We start from the raw sequence: 15,109 nt of genomic DNA, 5'->3' as shown, positions 1-15,109 counted from the left end.
TGAACGGGGGATGGTGGACTGGATCTTATCTGTAGGGTAAGTTGCGTGGTATTGAGGATGGAATTGCGCGAGTTGTGAATGAGACGTGTCGTATCGACACGTTCGGTGGAGGTAATTGCGTTGAGAATAATGTTTCGGGTAGAGGGATGAAGCTTGTTAATAGGTAAGAATAGTTTATAACAGAAGAGGTTTTTCAGGAATAGTGAATAAGTTTCGAATATGGTCAAGAATATGTTTAGTGGAATCAATCGATAAATGTAAATGCTGAAAATATAGTTGATAGTTTCTGTTTGAAAACTTGGCCTATTGGTTTTCATCCGATGTAAAATTCTATTTATCAATTTATAAGAATTTTTTATAAGCTATATTTAGCTTATAATAGATTAATTAGAGGCAATTGTCAAAATGCATATCTTTTTTTTTTAGAGGTGTTCATTTAATATAGAATGAAATTACGATTGATTTATATTTCTATTTATACATTCAACAAACGATAGTGATTCGTATAAAAGAATTTTCTTTTCTTCTGTTTATCTTTATACATTTCTGTTTAAAATGCAGTCTATAAATACCAAGTACTCAATACTCATTTACACTATTCGACTCGTAGACTATTATACTTACTTTAAGAAGAATCTGCATAAAGAACGCGGCAAGTATAAATTAAAAAATTGACTCGTCGCCAGACATATAAATACAACGAGAGCCAATATAATTTTCCTCGTTCCGTTTCTAACAAAGAGACATCGATTGCGCCTTCCTGCGACGTATCAATCCATCGATTGTTCCGTAAATAAATTCCTAGGGTGAAGGCAAACGCATTGTCCAGACGATGGGGTCGCGAGAGGATTCCACGCACGATCGTTCGAGCCGATAATTCCGTCGCGAGGGTCATTTGAATATTCGACGTTCGAATAAAAAGCAGAAGGCTCGTGACAACGAGTTTCCTGTTCCATCGCGAGTGAGAAACAGCCCTTACGGGTCGCAATATGGCGGGCCAAGCTTTGGCAGATGTTCCCGGGAACAGGAGTAGCGATCTGCCAATGTCTGCGAGATGGATACGGTTTTCCAGTTTCCTTTCACGCGTCGATCGTAAAAATCTGTGACGCGAAATACCTGTGTTCGAGAAATACGAGATAACAGAATGAGATATCCCATACGTTGAATGAGATAGGCCGTATAAGATTCTTGAGATTACAGCCTCCGAATGAGGATGTTCACGGTCCCATGTTCTTCTTCTTTGACCTCCTCAACCCTTCTGTTATCGGGGAAATCTAGCGTAGGCGCGTTTTATTCGATGAATAGGAATGAACGTACGTTCGATGTTGTTGAAAGGGCATTTATAGTTGTAGGATAGTGCTAAGTATTTAAGCATATTGTGGATCTTAGAACAGCTGCTGGTTTTTTTTTTTGTAAAGATTTTGGTGTTTTGTTAAACATGAATTTTCAATGTTTGTGTTTATTTTTTTCTTTTTTAGTATAATCTTTGGTATATCAGCATCGTGTATTTTTTTATGGTAAAATGTATTTCTTCGTATTTTTAAAATATTTTTTTCAGATTTGAATCAAATGAAATAATAATGATACTCGTATACTCAATGATATTCAATAGCAAGTATCAAATCTTCCAAAGATAATACAAAAAGTAAATATTCATTGTGCGTCAACGAAATTAATTTCAATCAGAGTATCCATTACCATTGATTATTTTTCTCGCACGAAAGAAATACAAGATGAGCATTCAGACATAATTCGTGAAAAACTCTCAATGCTCTATTCGTCTCGGATCCGCTTCGTTGCCGGATAATTGAATAAAGTTCAGAAATCCAATCTACTCGAAGTTGGAGTGGTAGATTGGTGCCCACCATGCCTCGCTAATGCGACTTGATTCATGAGTCGAGCACGTGCATCTCTTTCTCCCTCTCGAACGCTCCACCCCCTCATCTCCTTCTCGTGATGCTGTTTTCGCGCAAGGGACGAAGGGTCAAACGTTCTGCTACGTCAGCCCTCGTATTAATGCGGAAGCTGGTGCCTCGTTGTGCCCTAAACGCGCCTTTCATCATCTCGTTTCGACATAATTCGTTTATCATCTGAATTATTTGTACACCAACGAGATAACCTGGGGTTCGGCTTCGAAGTGGCGCTATCGTGGAGTGGCTTTCATTTGTTGCAGAAAAAGTTTCTTAGGATATTATATCGAGCGTGTTGTAAAGGAAAAACGAAAAGCAATTATCAATTTTTTAAAAATTTTACGAAAATATTCTGTCTTATATTTAATTTTGATTTGATATTATATTTTTTTTCTTCTTTTCAATTTATAATTACGATTTAGACTTATTCTCTTGCAAAGTATTTAAACATTATATAAACACAAGATATTTTATATTATATTATATTATATTATATTATATTCTAACTAATAATTAATCGTGTAAAAAATTATTTATTTACAATTAGGACAGTATTATACGTTACACGAAATATAATTTCTTTCTTAAACCGATTTTCGAGAGACGAAACGAACGCCCAGTCACATTCTCCGAAAATTAATTATTAATAAAATATAATACACACGGAATATATTACATCCACGGTTATAGGATTACAAAACACGAGATATTTCACGATATCTCTCGTAATTTATTTTATATAACTTTACTTTCGATATTCTCGACATTTACATAAAACAACCTTACACACCATACCTTCCACTATTTATAACTAACCTTCTATATCTTCACCTTAGATACCTTCGATATTTATAAAACGGTCTCGAGTGAAATTTCTCGAAGGGGATCGTTTCCACCGACTGCCCGTCCACTCGATTGTATCTAACGCCCCAACCAACGGAACCCAGAAAGATCAAAGTCCTCAAAAGAGCAATCCCGAATGCAGTTTGCCGAAACATCTCGGTATGGAGTCTCGTTTCACGCGGGCAGGTATAAGAGCCTCGGTCTCTTATTGCGTGGCTCGCTCATTGTGCAAGGTTCTCGACCGTGCGTAGAAACGAGGACGACGACGACGACGAGGACGACGACAAGCCTCTCCTCGCGAAAGGCGGCCGAGCCTTTTGGTATATTCGGGCGGGCGGCCTTGTAAATCAGCTCGAATGAACATCCTCGCGTAATCCCCCCCCGAATAATCCGTGGGGCCCGGTCGTTGAGCTTCGGAAACAGAAAGATGCGGAACCGGTGAGGCGCATCGTTTCACGGTCTCTTTATGCTTAATGACACGAGTGCATCGCGATCGATTTTTCGATTCGACCTGGATGAACGGAGCTGAGCCGATGCGTTGCGAAATCACGCGGTTGCTTACGCTGCGTATATAAGATAGGAAATTCGAGAACGAGGTAATTTCACGTGAAATTACCGTGAAGAGGAAACGGAATTCCGTTCGGTTGTGTATATTGGAAGACGTGTGTTGCAAGTTTCTTTCAACTGTGAGAAATTGAAATTGTAATTTTTTCTTTCTTTTTTTTTCTTTTTCTTTTTCTTTGTGACGTTTTGATTAGATTTAGATTAGAGCTTGAAGATTTGTAGACGTGCAGTCTTTTCTGAAGGGCAATGGTTTGTGATATATTATGGCTGTGGTTTTAGAGGGTTGGAGAGGCTTTTTTCAGAGTGGAATATCGAAATTCTAATTCTTCCTTTCATTTCATTAATATTTGGATCAGAATTTGGAGATGTATAATTTTTTTAGATGTATAATTTCTTTTAAATGGTAATGTGAAGAAATTTTTGAAGAAAAAGTAGAAGTCTATATGAAAAGTTTACAAGTTCAAATGATATGTGAATTTCTTGCAATATTTCAATTTATATCTGGATCGGATATTTTTGATTGTTGTGAATTGTATTTAATAGTGACAATATCGTAGATTTTTTTTTTAAAATAAAGGATACCTATTATCTTTATCGATATAACGATATAATAAAATCTTCTAAAATAATAATTTTAAAATTACACTCTAATATCTTTAACGAAATCCAATCATTTTCTATCAGATCAATATCTAATGCACACATAATCATTCTATAAAAACCAAGACTCGTTTATGGGTGCGTTGATGATCGTTCTCCCTCTATTACGGTACAGATTCAGAAACCAATGAAAGCATTGGTCCAAAACGATCTCATCTGTCAATCAAAATGGATTTCATTGTTTCGTAATATCCTCACGCTTCGATATATAGATCGACGAAGAAATATTGTTCACAGTATTGAAACGTCATTAGCTCGTCCAATTATTTTCATAAGCTAACAACGAGGCAAGGATCCGCATTCCGTCTCGAATAACTCGGAAAAATTCTCACGAATCAAGCTTCTTCGGTAAATTATCGGTAAATTATGCATTTTCTTGAAAAATAATTAGATTTACTGCCCACAAGTAATTGTTAATTCATCGTTTTGTTTCCATTCTTATTCGATAATCTCAAATGATGCGACGAAGTAGGTTTGCTTTGTTTTTTATAATTTCATTGAAATTCTTCGATTGTCGAGTAAAGTAGATATATAAATTTTAATATCTTTTTTTATTACATGTATAATTTTCTGAGAAATCGCAACAATCGTTCACAATCGATCATGGTCACTGTAAATAAAACGTTTCAAAAATTATAACAAGTTTAAATTTTTTTATTAGTTTTTCACGTTCATAGATTATGGAGAAACAAGTCATAATAGTAAGAAAATCCAATTGGAAAATTCAATTTGCACAAATGATTGAAAGATTCGTGTAAGGGAAGTACTTGGAGAATTGTATTCGCGGTGCACATCGTTTTTATAGTTTCGTCCGACTGGTAGCAATTCTACGTTTATTAGGGGCAGGAAGGCTGGTTGCATCACTGGGAGCCCTTTGCCCGCAGGATGCCGCGATGCGTTATCTCGTGCGAGATACGGTAATAAAGGTATGAGAACACGCACGTGGCGCGCATAACTCATTGCCGTTGCGGATCGCCTTGATGGTTCTCGAACGTTTTCGACGCATCATTCGGCGCGTTCACGAAACGAGGGAGGGAGACAATATTTTTTCGAAATAGTTACGTTGTCTAGGACGTTGAATAATTTTCATATTTCGTGAATTAATCCATTATATGTTAAACCAGTTTCTTAATAAACCAAGACTTTGGGCATTAATCGTTGAAAAAGTAAAATTGGAATAAAATTGCTCTAAATAATTTAGCAATTGCTTATTAAAATGTTTGAATGATATTTATTCCTAGCTATTATATTTGATCCATTCTTCGTGTCAAAGATTTATAGTTATTAACACTATAGTTATTCGATGCTTTGAATAATAAATTATTGAAGTAACTTTATTCGTCAAGTTCGATCAACTAAATATACACGTACAGTTCCAATTAAAAAATAAAATAATCAGGCTTGAAATCTCAGATCTCTTGAATTCCTATAATATGGATTTAATATTTTTCACAAAATACCAAAGGAAAATAAATAAACAACATCCAACAACAAGGATTCCATCCAAATCCACCAATCCAAACACACATCCCCCCATCCAAATCTCCCTAAACCCGATCCAAGCCAAAATTTCTCTTCCTAAAACATCCGTCCCCAAAGTACTAACTTTTGAAAAAAGGTGCTCCGAACGAAACGCGTCTAACCCTCATTCCCCTCCACCGATAATTAATGATCAAGCCACTCGAGCCTCCTTCACCGAGAATCGAATAAACCACCATCCACTCCGCCCGCTCTCGAGGTATCGTGATTTCCGTGAGTGGTTCTCGCGTCACGAGGATCACGGGAGGGTGCTCGAGAACCCACGATACCCGAGGAGGACGGGGGGTCTATTATTGTCCGCTGCTTAATCTGTTTGTTGTATAGAGGCGGCCTGCTAAGTGGTAGCCCCATTCTACGGTACCCTATGGCGCACGTAGCCACCAGAGGGGGGAGGGAGGGGGCCTTGTGAACGCGACACATGTCGTTACATCACGGAGCCCATTGTCGCAAAGGCGCGGTGCTGGGCCGCCATACGATTTCGTTGAGAGATGAACGCCGCACAGGGAACGCTGCTAATCGCGCGCGCACCACTTGACACTCTGCCAGAGACGACGCACACCTCTTTTTAACAGCTCCCTTCTCTGTTTCCCCCCTCTCTCTTTCTCTCTCTCTCTCTTTCTCTTTTTGTCCCTCTTTCTTCGACGGACGCATCATCGAACGTGTAAACATATTAGTCTCGCGCTAGACTGGTGCCACCCCCCGTGCCCATGACACAGGATGGAAACAGGGGTGTCTGTGTTATTTTAACGACTCACTTTTTGGTCAAGTTTCGGGAGCTGTGAGAGAGCTACGTGATTTAGATGGATGATAGTTTTTTTTGGAGGGGGGAGGGGTCTTTTTGCTTGCTTTTGTTTGGAGAAGGTGTGATGGGAGGTTCATACGTTGATTTTGTCACTTCGATCGAGTTTCGAGATTCACTTGCGTTTGATGAACGAAATTTTCGGAAAATTGAAGCTATTCGTTTCGAATTTTGATTATTTGAACGGGAAGAAGAAATTTATTAATAAATTTATCCAATTATAGTAGTAGTGTTTGTCCATTTTCAAGTTTATATAAATGCAATTCTACTAGCGATTTTTTAATCTATGTTTTCTTGTAAATCAGTGTAGATTTTGATATAGTTGGGATTTTAATTGTGAATTTAATTGTTCCTAGAATTTATGGAATGTTATATTATGTAAGTGAAAATGAATTAAGATTTGTCTGATCTAAGCAGTGATATAATAGGATGTATACGTGTTATATCCGTGTATTCGGATTGCGATCATCCGAATAATGAATTCCGTATCACGACACACCTTATCGGTTTCAGACAGTGTTTACGAAGAGCGTGCGCAATCGTTCTTAGGGGTTGGCTCTGTGCAACCACCCCCTCGACTCTCCTTTTTTCCAATCTCGCGCATGGTATCGACTGGATTCCGCTACGATACAATTTCTACCCACATATCTATAATATTTAACTTAAAATTTAGTCGAATCTTTAATTGAATATCTTAAAACTGCGGTGTTATAATAATTATCGAAGAATTGTGATAAGTGATTTTTCCATTTCGTTCGCGATGAAAAATACTTTGATCCTCGAATACAAATGATTTATTATTTTTTCAAAATTGTCACGATAATCCAATAAGAATATTACGAAGAATAAGAAAATTACGAAGTCTTTTTGATGATTTGTTAATACAAACAGCACGCGTTCTACTTAATCTTCTGAGTCGACGCGATGTTTATGGTCCCCAGAGGTTTTTCAAGCCGCTTATACGCTTGTAATTAGATTTTGATGCGAGTGTCCTGCACCCTAATGTCATTTCATCTCGTAGGGAGGATTCTTCTCCACTCTTCGTAGAAATCTATTTGTTTGCTCGTTTAATGCGTTTCATTTATTAAAATGAATCATATTAAAATATCCAGATCCTATTTAATCCTTGAAAATTCTGGAATCGATATTTATTTAATTAATAATTTCTACATGATAATCGCTACTAACTTCTCTAACTATATTTCTCTTTGAAGAATTTACATTATTTCTTTATCAATTACTTCCAATTTTTTCATTTATATTTAAAGAATATCTTTAATCTCATCAACAAATCATCCAAACATATTAAAATAATTCGCTCTCGAACTTAAACTCTCAGCAAATCTTTCAGTATCCATCACATTTCCTACGATATCTTCCAATTCTCAGCATTAATTTTAATCAGCCGACAATCTATTCCAAATTTACTTTAACTTGATCTTGAGTTAAACTTAACACACAAAAAATCTTCCAACCTTTTCGACATCAATTTTCAACTTGATGATGATATTAATTGGCATTCTTCTCTCAAGTTCTTCGGGTGTATAACGACGATACGATCTCCTCACTATGGAGGATGGCCGCGAAGCGTCGCATCGAGGATAATTTCATTTGCCGCGCGTGAGGACATAGTGGCGGCGCTCGTTAAAGCGGGAAAAATTGAAAGACGGCCGTTGGCCGTGGCCAGAGATAAATTGCTTTTTCTCTTCGTCCACCTTTGGGCTCCTCCGCCACAAGGAGACCCCTTTCTTTCTCCCTACCCCCTCCCCCTATTTTTTTTTTTTCGCCCACGAGACTCGTTCACGACTCGTTCGAGAGCGCAAGCCCGCGAAGTCCTGGATCGATTCTCGGCTCAGCAGGAGGCTCCTCCTACTATGACGGCCATCTTGCGACCGGCACCGGTCTCACTATATCACATCACACTTCACTGAATCCAGCTTGCATACTTAGCTGGTCAGCCATGCGATCGCACCCCGACTTTCGTCCCTCTTCGATGCTAGTATAAAGATGATGAGTATTTTGGGGGGAGATTTCGAGATTCTCATTTAATTTGAAAAATTTTTTGGATTTTTGGATCGTGCGATTGGCGTGGTGCAATGGGATGATTTTAGATGATTTTTGAAGAAATTTAGCGGTGGTGGTGGTGGTGGTGGTTAAAGGATTTTGACGATGAGATTGTGATTGATTTTTCGACTTCGAGTTTGAAGAATTGTAGAGCAATTTTAGAGGTTTCGACGATGAGAAATTTTGGGGAGGTTGTGTTAACGGATTTGCGAAGAAAGTGATGATCAATCGATAATATATGCATGAAATTATTATAATTGAGATTCAAGATATTGTAGAGAATTATTAATTCATCATGTTTTAAATTAACGTTGTAATTATCGAAAGAAATCTTCTATGAGAATTTGAAGAAAGAGAAGAAAGAGAAGAAAAAGTATAATTTATTTATGTTCTCATTACAGGATTTACGGTTGAGATAATTTCATAAAAAATAGCTTCCTTTTAATGAATATTTTTTGTATAGATACTACGGGCTCTTGAAACACGAGTACTAAACTGCTTATCTTTGCAGCGAATTATAACACGAATATGTGTTAAAAATGATTCATTATTTCGTTTAATCTCCTAATAAGGTGTATAAATTTAATAAAAATATTCAAATATGTATCTTTACCCTTTTAAATAAACAATAAATTATGCAAATATTATTTGAACTGTTTGAAAAAAAAAAGGTACACATATTATTACAATTTAACAGTATTTAACAAAGAAATAACAATTCATTTATTCATCCATTTTCCATTTACTTAAACAGCTACATACAATTATCAAACAATTATTTCAAATAAATATCGATCATCCTTTCTAATAAAAAAAGGATAATTCTAATAATCTCGTAACATATTTATTGATTTATAAAATATCATTCGAATCTCAATAAATAATTCCAACTCCAATCCTTATCTCGAATAACATTGTATTACTAAAATTATTGCGTCGATTATTTCACTAATCACAAAAATTTCTTCATTCTTCTTCCAGGTGCTCAAGTACTGCGATCATCTTCACGGAAAATGGTACTTCTCGGAGGTGCGCGCGATATTCTCGCGGCGATATCTGCTCCAGAACGTGGCCATCGAGATATTCCTGGCCAGCCGAAGTAAGTCGTGCGATTCGCCTCGTTCGTTCTCTGAAAGGGGGCGGCGGCCCCTTTGCAGAAAGGGGGCGCGCATTCCGTTTCTTGCTGCGGCCGACCCGTGCGTTATTTCACACGGCGTGATCTAATCCGGCAAAATGGAAATGGAATCCGGAGCTCGTCGCGAGGTGTGCGACCCCCTCTGCTTTTTTACGCGATAAATATTTGGACCGCGTTACGGTATCCGTTTTTTCGCCGCCGATTTATCAACCAATGCCTGCCCTACACCTGCTGCCCCTTTCTTTCTCCCCAATATTCTTCCTCCAGATAAAAATGCACAAAATATCTCCTCGAGTTTGTTATCGGCGCACGTTTCGAGGAAGCTGTGCGAGTAAAAATTTGAAATTTCATGATGATTTACTCAGTTTCTGAAAGATTCGATATTGTATCTTCGATTAAATGAATTGGATATCTAGTAATCTTTTTAATATACTTTGGATCTTGGAATTTTAATTTCTTTTCGTGTTACAAATTTTTAGAAAATTCATAATGTTATATATCGAGTTCCGCGTATATTTAGTAGGAAACAGTTTGGAGTTTATTAAAATTTATTGAAACTTATTAAGCTTAGAAATAATTAAAATTAAATAATAAAAGATTCGATATTATTTGCATCTTCGATTAAATGAATTGGATATCTAGTAATCTTTTTAGTATACTTTGGATCTTGGAATTTTAATTTCTTTTCGTGTTACAAATTTTTAAAAAATTCATAATGTTATATATCGAGTTCTGCGTATATTTAGTAGTTTGGAGCTTATTAGAATTTATTGAAACTTATTAAGCTTAGAAATAATTAAAATTAAATAATAAAAGATTCGATATTATTTGCATCTTCGATTAAATGAATTGGATATCTAGTAATCTTTTTAATATACTTTGGATCTTGGAATTTTAATTTCTTTTCGTGTTACAAATTTTTAAAAAATTCATAATGTTATATATCGAGTTCCGCGTTATTTAGTAGGAAATTATATTTAGTAGGAAACAATTTGGAGCTTATTAGAATTTATGGAAACTTATTAAGCTTAGAAATAATTAAAATTCTTTATCCAAGTTCTTCACGTGAGAAAGCGAATCTACTCCATCTCAGAAGACGTGAAACAAAAGGAGAAATATCACACGGGATAGGAGAGGCCTTCGTTATCTCGATTTCATAGCGAGGTGTTAAAACATTCCACGAGGATGGCGCAACATCGTGGCGTTTCTCTTGAAATATAGTTGTCGTTCCCTCGAATCGTAGGGTTCGTTGGTAATGCGCGTATTCGAACAAAACGTCGCAGGAATTGTCGGTATACCTGAGACCTCTGCCGGGCCCGCAATCCCGCTGATTATTTTTCTCCTGGCCGTAGATAAATTTCATCTCTGGACATTCTCCTGATTCTAATCTGATATTCCCCCTCCCCCTTAACTTTCGATGAACCGGCGGAATATCATTCGTGTGGTGGTTCGTAGTTAGAGAAATGAGTGGAAACTTGTTCACATATACCTATAACGAATAACCTGAAGTTAGTTCGTTTCTCGCCATTATTACATCATCATCAAGAATTATGAATTTTGAATTAGTGATTAATTATTCAATTGTTAAATTTCGTTCACATTTATTTCAAAAGTTCATTGTTTCAAAAGTTTACTAACTCTCGTTGGATATAAATTCTAAAGAAAAGGAAAATCCGATATTTATATTAATTTTAATTTAATCCGCGTTAGCATTCGCATTAGAATCCGCATCGGTGATCATAGATCGTGTTTAACGTCATAAAAACGTTCCGTTTAATAAACACGTTCAACATTTTAACTCTTTTATATACACCATATATATTCCACTTAACAACCATCACGTAAATTTCGTTCCATTCACTATTTTCCTTTACGAGAGGAGGCACGCCTCGAGACGTATTCATTTGTCGCGGAACACGTTAATTCGCGGAACGGCCGCGTACCAGAAGAACCAGAAGTTAAGACCCACCAAGCGAGAGCCTCGCTATTCATATAACTATAAGAAACGGGGTCAGGAAATTCTTTGATTTCGCGCGTCTATCTACGTGATCGTGCCTTTTATTATACTTCTTCGTTGATTAAGACCGACCACTCCGTGTATCCCAGTCCTTTATTCGAACTTACATAAATTACCGGCAAGTATTTATGGTAACTGTCTCTTCGCACGCCACCCTTTGAACTCTCGAGGGAGTCTCAGCGATGCTATTAAAGCCGTGAAATTAAGTCCATCGCGTTCCCCCCTTTTCATATTTTCACATCGAGCCCGACCACGTTCTAAATGCGTACTAAACCAGCCTTGAGCCAACGTTTCGATGAATTATACTCTGCGATTCGACAGAAATATAGTATACGTAGGTGGATTTGTTCAATTTATGGAATACACGGTGGAATAGGATCGAAACAAGCACACGTGAATGCGAATATCTCTATTATTCGTTTAAAAAGGAAAGGAATTAAATATAGTTACACGTTCTTATGATTTTATAATTTTTTAATCTTCAAGCTTTTTCACTTATGATTATATATTCAATCAACGAAGAAATAATGTATTCCAATAATCAATATAGAGGAATCTTACGTTACTCGATAATATTATAACACGAATATTTTACACAACGAGAGATTTTTAGATTTTTAATTCAGTCTTAGGGTAACATTGAATTGTTACAAAAGCTTCCTGCCCAGAAACATAACAAATCGATAATAATCTAAAGTAATACGCAATAAATTTCTTCCCATTCTTTCCTTTTCCAATGACTCTCTTCCACTCAACTCAAAACTCCAAGGATCGCTCGTTCCAAAGATCCACCACCATCTCGTTTCTCTCTCGACCATGCATCATCCCGGCCTAATTCGTAGAAGGCAATCAGCCAACGACAATTCCTTATGAGCCATCCCCCTTATGAGCACAAGAACGATCCCCGCAACAGCGATGCGTGCAAGAAACGGCGTCCTTGCCCCGCCATCCGCCATTCCATCCAACGATTGACACACGGCCCGTCAACCAACCGTGGATTGGCACCGCTTATAATCCGCACTTTAACGCCTTTTTGCCCGCAGCCTCGATCCTGTTCGCGTTCCCGGACCAGGCGACGGTGAAAAAGGTGATCAAGGCGCTACCGCGGGTCGGCGTTGGCATCAAATACGGGATTCCTCAGACTAGGTAAGGAAAAGGAAGGCCTTTTCGGCCGACGACAGAAGGGCACGCTCTTATTTCTTTCCACCCATCCGTGGGATTCCGCTCGCGATTCGCCTCTGGATCTTCTTTACGATCCTTTCTTGCACTTGGGTGAAATCAGATAGATAATCGATAGATAATCGGTGGATAAGAATATTGAGAAATCTTTGATCTGGATATCGATTGAATAGATGTTAATGGTTTCTTCTTGGCCACTGGATCGATCGTTCGAGATGAGATCTCCTTCGAAAGTAAATAAATAAAAGTAACAAGCGGCAAAGACAAGTATCCGTTGATTTATGGAAAGTTAAATTTTTTTTTCTGCGCAAGAAACTTCGAGTCTCTTATAAAAGTAACTTCAACTTATCTTTTCTATCTAGTATTACTATTGTATTTCCGTTTACAATTTTTCATGTGATAGAATTTCATATCCGGATGAATGAATTTGGAAAAGGTAAAGCATGCAAAGATATATCGGATGACTAACTGGTAACGTTTCAATCCAATATGTGCGCGAACGTTGTAAATTTTGTTATAACCGACAACTGGAACGGTTGATTAAAATCGACAGAGCAGAGAGTCGGGTCGATTCGTCGAAGTGGTCACGGATTCTGGGATTCTCATCGACCGTCTCTCACGGGACCGAAGAATGGTATAGCATCCACTCCCGATACCAATACCCTCGCAAGTTTCGAGAGGAGGACAGGCGGCGAGAACAGAGGTTCGCGTATCCGCGCTTCGATCCATCCATTAAAATGTTCCTATACACGGGGCAGAGAGAAATAGGATGGGGGGGAAAAGAGAGCCGACGAGAAGGATACGACGGCCATAAATATACGGAGGCCGAGTCGGACGTCTGATCCGAGGGAGATTCCTGACCAACAAAAATAATCCGCCGGTATATAAGACGTGCATCCGCGTCGTGACTCCGTACCACGCTCGCGTTCCCGAGAAATAAATGCGTTTCCATTCGAAAAATCGCTTGAGGAGTAAAAAGGAGAGAGAGAGAGAAAGAAAATGTGGATGAAAATTTTTATTTAGATAATCTAGGAATTCTTTTAATTCGAAATTGTATTGAAAAATTAGAACTGAGAAATGTGTTTCTATTTGAAAAATCGCGTGACGAACAAAAAGAAGAAAGAGAGAGAGGAGAGAAAGATATAAAGAGAAAACATAGATGAAAATTTTTATTTAGATAATCTAGGAATTCTTTTGATTTTAAAGTTGTATTGAAAAATTAGAAGTGAGAAATGTGTTTCTCAGTATTTGAAAAATCGCGTGACGAACAAAAAGGAGAAAGAGAGAGAGGAGAGAAAGATAGAAAGAGAAAACATAGATGAAAATTTTTATTTAGATAATCTAGGAATTCTTTTGATTCGAAAGTTGTATTGAAAAATTAGANAAAAATCGCTTGACGAGCAAAAAGGAGAGAGAGAGAGAGAGAGAGAAAATGTGGATGAAAATTTTTATTTAGATAATCTAGGAATTCTTTTGATTTTAAAGTTGTATTGAAAAATTAGAAGTGAGAAATGTGTTTCTCAGTATTTGAAAAATCGCGTGAGGAACAAAAAGGAGAAAGAGAGAGAAAGAGAGAAAGAGAAAGAGAAAACATAGATGAAAATTTTTATTTAGATAATCTAGGAATTCTTTTAATTCAAAAGTTGTATTGAAAAATTAGAACTGAAAAATGTGTTTCTCAGTATTTGAAAAATCGCGTGAGGAACAAAAAGGAGAAAGAGAAAGAAAGAGAGAGAGAGAGAGAGAAAATGTGAATGAAAATTTTTATTTAGATAATCTAGGAATTCTTTTGATTCGAAAGTTATATTGAAAAATTAGAACTGAGAAATGTGTTTCTATTCGAAAAATCGCTTGACGAGCAAAAAGGAGAGAGAGAGAGAGAGAGAGAAAATGTGGATGAAAATTTTTATTTAGATAGTCTAGGAATTCTTTTGATTCGAAAGTTGTATTGAAAAATTAGAACTGAGAAATGTGTTTTTCAGTATTTGAAAAATCGTGACGAACAAAAAGGAGAAAAAGAGAGAGAAAGAAAACGTGGATGAAAATTTTTATTTAGATAATCCATGAATTCTTTTGATTCGAAAGTTTTGAAAAGTATTGAAAAATTAGAACTGAGAAATACATTTCCATTCGAAAAATATAAAATAAGAAGAGAGAAAAGCGGAAAATTTCTATTTGCATTTAAGAATAATTGGAATTTTCTTTAATTTGAGAATTGTATTAATGAATTGGTAATGAATGAAAGTGTAAATGTGAAGCTGATAGGTTTTTGAAAAAAATAGGATTGAAATTCTTTTGATTAAGGGTTTGTAAATTTTCGAGTTCCATTTCAAAGTTTTTTTTCGAACTTTGAAAGATTGTTTTACTTTTTCGTGCATCGAGAAAAAACGCGCGATTCA

General features: G+C 36.7%; 1 protein-coding gene across 12 annotated transcripts in view; it reads left to right on the top strand.

Annotated features, from left to right (window-relative positions):
- LOC122718845 (neurobeachin) overlaps positions 1-15,109 on the top strand; it is a 238,893-nt gene that overhangs the window by 206,513 nt on the left and 17,271 nt on the right. For all 12 annotated transcript variants that reach the window (XM_043944216.1, XM_043944215.1, XM_043944210.1 and 9 more), the window contains 2 exons: positions 9,361-9,478; positions 12,575-12,677. In XM_043944216.1, coding sequence (XP_043800151.1) covers positions 9,361-9,478; positions 12,575-12,677 — 221 coding nt within the window. The remainder of the gene's footprint in view (positions 1-9,360; positions 9,479-12,574; positions 12,678-15,109) is intronic.

This window comes from Apis laboriosa, unplaced genomic scaffold (genome assembly GCF_014066325.1).
Source record: "Apis laboriosa isolate Shangri-la unplaced genomic scaffold, ASM1406632v1 scaffold68_cov148, whole genome shotgun sequence".
NCBI lineage: Eukaryota > Metazoa > Arthropoda > Insecta > Hymenoptera > Apidae > Apis > Apis laboriosa.
The sequence above is the reverse complement of the archived record's forward strand: the minus strand, read 5'-3'. Positions and strand labels throughout refer to the sequence as shown.